Genomic DNA, 6,707 nt, shown 5'->3' with positions numbered 1-6,707 from the left:
CATATATATGTAATAAATTTATATATATATATATATAATTTATTTTTAATAAAAACTTAACTGACTTTCTGGAGTAACCACTAAAGAGCTATTGTTCTCAATTGAGACAGATAAAAAAGACAGCAACTATTGTATTTGTAAGTCCCCAGACGTTTCAGTCTCTCATGCCTCCACGACTTTGAATGTACTGTTTCCTCTGCCTGAAATGTCCTCCCAAAACACAATGGCTCCTTAGCTGGCGCACTCTGACTTATCTTGCAATACTATATTTAGTGAGCCTGCCTTCCCCTTTCTCTTACTATGTGTCCTGCACAAGTTTCTGTCATTTTTTTTTTTCCCACTTAATGCCACTCAATGCCCCACTCATTGAGTGAGAGCCTGTCTCTTACAGCAGAAGAACAGTCCAGCCATTCCCTTCCCTGCTGTCTATTGCTAGAGCCCAAGCACAAGATCTAGGCTTATGAACCATCAATCTTAGACACTGGCCTGACTTTGAACCAGCAGCTAGTGACAAGAAGGAGCTAGATGCTTCCAAAACTACACTGGGGCTTGGTGGAGGCACTTGGGTGTCTCTTTTCAGCTTCTGGAGGTGTTAGTGGCAATTATTCAGTAGGACTCTGTGGCCTCCAAGACTGGTTCTTTGACTCCCCCAGATACTCTGTGAATCTTCTAATACCAAACCTAACTCACTGCCACCAAGTTCATTTTGACTCATAGTGACCCTCATTGGGATTTCAAGGCTGTAAATCTTTACAGAAGCAGACCGCCTCACCTTTCTTTGGTAGATCAGCTGGTGGGTTCAAACCACCAACCTTTTGATTAACGGTCAAATGCCTTAACCACTGTACCACCAGAGCTCCTCTGATAGTCTTTATTAAATTTCTTTACTGCTCGAATTAGCCCAAATTGATTTTTATTGTTAAGAGTATCCTGACTGATACTCTGCCTTAAAGCAATGGTATCACATTGTAACTGCTTCTCCTTGTCTTTGTCCTTCATGTGATTGTGACCTGGGAACATGGTGTGTCATTTCCATAGCCTTAATACCCAACACGGTGCTTAGTCACGCTAAGTGGATCCTCAACATATCATTGTTAACTGATTTCAATTGGTCTATGAAAAGAGGTTCTTCTGAAAATCCAAACCCATAAAATGACAACAAATGACACCAGAATATTTCCAGTGGTTGCTAGGAGCTGTGACCCACCCTGGTATCACTCTGCTTGTAGTTCTTACAGAAGACAAACATAGTGTGGTAGTCAAGTTTGTGTGTCAATTTGGCTGCGCCTGGTTGAATGGTGGGCAGCTGGATGTAGTATTCCCAATCATGAGACTAGTAATCAACTCCATGGTGGAATCTACTGTGAGCAGCTAAGTAGCTGCCTTAGGGATGTGGTTTTCTTCCTGTATATAAGGAGAAGCCTTGGGGAAAGGTCTCTAGCTTATGGCATGTTTGAACTCCGCATGTATCTGTGTCATTGTTCAGTAGCCTGCCATGCTCTGCCGACCTTGGGACTTTCAATGGACTTGAATTAATGGCCTGGAGCATGGTTTGGCAACATTGGGACTGTGCCTTTTTACTTGTCAACCTTGGGCTTGTCAGGCTCAGCAGCTAGAAGCTGTCTGAGTGAAGAAAAGCCTCTAGCTTCAGTGGGCCAGGAGCAGGAGGCAGAGCTGAAGCCCAAGGTTGAGGGGCTTTCACCCATCCCCTAGAGCCTGGTACTTGGAACTCAGACTTCTAGCCTCCAAAAATTGTAAGAATAAACTTCTGTTTGTTAAAGCCATCCCATTTGTGGTATTTTCTGTTGGAGCAGCACAGAGGTAACCAAAACACACAGTCACAAAAAGTTTCATGTTGTTTAATTAAATACAAGATGTTAACATATATCAGATATTTATATACTTAGCAGCTCTGCAAAATATTTGTAATGAACATGAAAAGATAGTCAAATCAGAGACTTTCACTGTAGTGAATGCTGAATAGTTTTAAGAATAACCCCAAAGAAAAATCACTGAGGTGGCAGAGGGCCATCAGACCTGCATCATTTCCACTTGCCCTACTACACATTTTTGCCATCTTCCTGGCAATCTGCCTCGAGACTCGTAGCCCCTCAAGGACAGCTAAGAAAACACAAAGATGAACATTTGAAACATACTTGGCTTTCCTGCCGCAGATTCCCAGGAAACTAGATTGAAGGAAGAGGGAGTCTGGTAGAAAACCAATCAGAATCAGTTCAAGCCATTTACACCCAAGCATGGTTGTGTAATTGACCAAAATGGTTGTCCATTCTTCAGTTTTCTTTTCATGTCATGCTTTGAAGGACTAACAGTTTGTATCTCCGATTTATACATTGTCTCTGCCAGGAGTTTGTCTTAATGAAATCCAAAGGTCAGAAACAACTAGTAATCTTCCATTGTACATTGTCCTTGGGTACTTAATCAAGCATTAGCAGCAGTTATTATTATAAAAAATATAATACATGTTTTTTGAATGCCTCCAATTATAGACAGACACACACTAAATTCAAATGATAACCTCAGTTTAAAAACCCTGAAACATAGGATTTTAGAGCTAGAGGGACCTCAATGCTCCTCTGGACTTCTTCATTTCTTCAAGAGATTTTCTGTTTATGTCAGGTGAGATTTAGTAACTTATCTGCCTTCTCTGTGTCCCAATTTTCCTATGAGTCAAAATAATAATAAACACTACATAGGACTTGTGTGAAGATGAAATAAACTAACAGAGATCCAGATTGGTAATGAGTTGTTTGTGACCTCTTTGAGACTTGGCTCCTATTGCTACAAAATATTAAGAGCACTTACCACCTGATCACCCTACTTTTTTCCATATAAATTTATGTTACTTTGTGGCACTTTCTCTGACTGTCCTCCTACTGAGTACTTTGAATATACCTTCATTATATATAGGTTTCCACATTAGTAGAATCATTTGTTTACAGATCTGCCCCTTTTGTTAGATTTTGTACTTTAAGAGGGCAGGGTACCAATCTTATTTGCATCCAGATTCCCTTTGCCTAACACAATGGTTGGCACATAGCAGGCTTTCTATAAGGCTTGTCAAGGCAATGAAGGAAATAATTAATATGAAAGTGCTTTGAAAATCACAAAAGCACTAAGCAAATCTAAGATAGTAAAATATTGTATGCATTACCACTAATGCAGAGGGCAGTGCTTTGGGAAGCACAAAGAATGCAGTTGTTGTTAGGTGCTGTGGAGTCAATTTTCGTTCATAGCGACCCCCATGTGACAGAGTGCAATGGCCCCATAGGGTTTCCTAGGGTGTAATCTTTACAATAGTAGATTACCAGGGCTTTCTTCCACAGAGCCACTGGGTGGGTATTAACCTCCAGTCTTTCGGTTAGCAGCCAAACGTTTAACTGTTGCACCACCAGGGCTCACCAAAGACTGTTGTTGTTATTAGGTGACATCGAATTGGCTCCAACTCATCGTGACCCTCTGTACAACAGAATGAAACACTGCCTGGCCCTGTGCCATGCTCACAATCCTTGCTATGCTTGAGCCCATCATTGCGGTCACTGTGTCAATTCACCTCCTGAGGTCCTTTCCCTTTTTCACTAACCCTCTACCTTACCAAGCATGTTATCTTTCTCTAGAGATCGGTCCCTTCTGACAACATGACCAAAGGTAGGTGAGGCAAAGTCTGGCCACTCTTGCTTCTAAGGACCATTCTAACTGCACTTCTTCCAGACAGATTTGTTCATTCTTCTGGCAGTCCGTGCCATTTTCAGTATTCTTTGCCAACACCACAATTCAAAGGCAAAAAATAAGATACCTAAAGAATAAGATCATCATTTCACCAAAGAATAAGAGAGCCTAATTATTACTATGTTTCTAAGTAAATAAGGTTCATCAGTTCATGATTTAAAACTCCCTTCACAGACACCACAAAATCAAACATAAATTAAAAATTACTACCCACAAACACTAAAAACAGAACAAAGAAAAAATAAAGCAACCCCCCCCCCCAGCAAAACCCTAAACTTATATATATCTTTCCTTACTTCCTTCTGTCATCTCTGGTTTGTGCGGTTCTGTGCACAACCAGTGCCTGTAAGCCCTTGTAAGAGTGGGGTTAGCTGTATTATTCTGGTCTGAGATTGCTCAGCTGCCTTGACACTGGAGATAAACAAACAAACAAATTAATAATAATAATAACAAGTTGGCCATTGAGTTGATTCTGATTCATGGTGACTTCATATATGTCAGAATAGAATTGGGCCTCAGAAGGTTTTTGTTGTTGTTGTTATGTGCCGTCGAGTCGGCCCCGACTCATAGCGACCCCTCCTTGGGTTTCCGAGGCAGTATCACTACGGAAGTAGGATTGCCCAATCTTCCTTCTGAGGAGTGGCTGGTGTGTTTGAACCGCCAGCCTCCTGGTTAGCAGTCAAGTGCTTTAGCCACTATGCTACCAGAGCTCCCCAGAAGGTTTTTAGTGGCTGATTTTTCGAAGTAGATGTCTCTTCCAAGGTACCTGTGGGTAGACTCAAGCCTACAACTTCTCGATTGGCAGCTAAGCTTGTTAAATGTCGGCACTCCCAGGCACTCCCTTGATTAAAGACAGTCACTAAAAATTCATCCAGACCCAGGAAGGCAAGAGGACAAATGTCAATGATATGCCTCTCTTCCATAGCTTCAAACACATGGCCACAGTCTGTTGACTCATTGTATGCTTGTAAGTCTTCCCTGAAGTTTAGGGCAAATTTGAGGTTGTGGAACTTAGAACAATTTGTGGATGAATATGGATTGGGGCAGTTGGTGGACGCAAAGCAGGGGTGGTTCCCTGTCTTATTGCTCACATGGACCTGTGTCCAGGGTCAGTAACAGGTTCTTTTGAGGTCATCAGCATGTGCAGACTTGGGGGGTGGCAGCAAAAGGATTAAGATCTTGACAACAAATTATGGAAATTCTAGGCTTCTAATTAATTCCTCCTTGAAGACTGTTTTTAAAAAGCAAAATGAAATGGGTTTTGTGGCTTTTCCTTGACTTGACTTTGTGTAGACACGGCTGGCCACGGCACTTCACACACCATAAAAATGTTTATCTCTACTCTTTTCTCTCACCTGTATTTGTTTGGGTGAACATTTATCACCATTTGTCTTGGACAGTCCCAGTTCTTGCTTGTTATCCTAGAGTGATATTTATAGCTTCCCCTTTCACTTTCAAAAGTGACTTGATTTTTTAAAAAATTAACCAAATAGTCATCCTATTAGAGTGAGGGTTGGCAACCAATACTGGGAGGGACAATCCCTACTTAAATGGAAGGCCCGTGACTCAGGAGAGACTGCACTCAGTCAAATCTTGGCTCCACCCCTTGCTGAGTGGACAACTTCATTCCTTTCAGCTGCATTTCATCATCCTTGAGAAAGAGATTAATAATTATAATTGCACCCACATCCCAGGATTGCTGTGAGGTTGATGTAAGACAAGATGCGTAGAGCACTGAATACAGCATTGGGTATACAGTAAGCAAATCCCAACAGTGGTAACTATTATTCTTATCTCCCTTCCTTTTTTTCTTCTTCTTATTTTCTTTTCCATTTCATCCTTTCCTCTACTTTTTCTCATTCTTTCCTGTTTCCCACCCCCCCCATTCTTAAATAATACAATTACATCATTTGGGTGGTCTGAAATTTTGTGACCAAATCAACATGACAGAGACAGGACACTCTTATCTCAAACAGATGCCCCAGAATCAGGGAATGACAAAAGCACAGTTTCAGAATGGCCATTCTGATGTGGTGGGCTAATTTTGTCTTCTTTGCAATGCAGAGGAGAGTAGGAGACGTCAGCCATCTTTGTCTGGTCATAATGGTTCCAGTTCTGAATTTCTAACAGTTCACTGATTTTGATAGAAACTGGACATTGTGACATATGCTTCTTCTTGACTTGATCCCAGGGAAGTGAGGCTGGGCTGTCCCTGGGGAGTTGGATTCAATGTAAGGATTCCTGATTGGAGAGGAAACAGAGGGGGCTGGGTACCATTTGAAGTTCCAGGGCTAAGCAGTAGACTCTGGTATACATGAGGCCCATTCTTGCCAACATCCCTGCAGCTTAGGGATCTGCAGGAGGGTAGCTCATGGACATTATAAATATTGATGTTCCCTGGTTGGCTTCTGAGGGCTGAATCTCCCCCAAAAGTGTCTGGGGTGATGACTGCATGCTCGGAGGGCCAGCTGGGGCCCTGCACATCTGAAAACTTCTGCTTCTCAGACTCCTTGAGTGGTGGAGGCAAAGCACCCTGCAGAAAACCTTCCGCTTCATCTCTGGCTTGAATGCCATCCACCTTATGAATTTGACAGTCCAGGAAGCTTTCAGGATTAAAACTCACATTCAAATTCTGCATGGAAAAAGAGACAAGGCATGAAGACTGCACCAGAGACATACTGCCAAATGTTCATTTCAAGGAGACGTATAAAGAACTTTCTGACAGGGAATTTTACAGGATAACCCACATGTTCCTCAGCTGACTGTTCTGGAAGTGCCATAACAAGCTAGGATCTGAAGTGACCACTGGCTTGACCTTTTGACTCTGGGATGCCTGGAAAGTTCTGAGACTTCTTTCTCATTTTAGCACCCTACCTCCAGAGCACTGCTGCTAAATCTTATAAGGGAAATGACTTATACAATCCAGAAGAACCAAAAGTGGAAGTTCAAGTGTTTCTTAT

General features: G+C 42.0%; 1 protein-coding gene across 1 annotated transcript in view; it reads right to left on the bottom strand.

Annotated features, from left to right (window-relative positions):
- Nucleotides 1-5,878: 5,878 nt before the first annotated feature.
- IL7R (interleukin 7 receptor) overlaps nt 5,879-6,707 on the bottom strand; it is a 40,065-nt gene continuing 39,236 nt past the window's right edge. The window contains exon 8 of the mRNA XM_007953224.1: nt 5,879-6,379. Within this exon, the coding sequence (XP_007951415.1) occupies nt 5,879-6,379 (501 nt within the window). The remainder of the gene's footprint in view (nt 6,380-6,707) is intronic.

Source organism: Orycteropus afer, unplaced genomic scaffold (genome assembly GCF_000298275.1).
Source record: "Orycteropus afer afer isolate SDZICR_OR568_19922 unplaced genomic scaffold, OryAfe1.0 scaffold00378, whole genome shotgun sequence".
Lineage (NCBI taxonomy): Eukaryota > Metazoa > Chordata > Mammalia > Tubulidentata > Orycteropodidae > Orycteropus > Orycteropus afer.
This window is presented reverse-complemented; position numbering and strand designations above follow the sequence as displayed.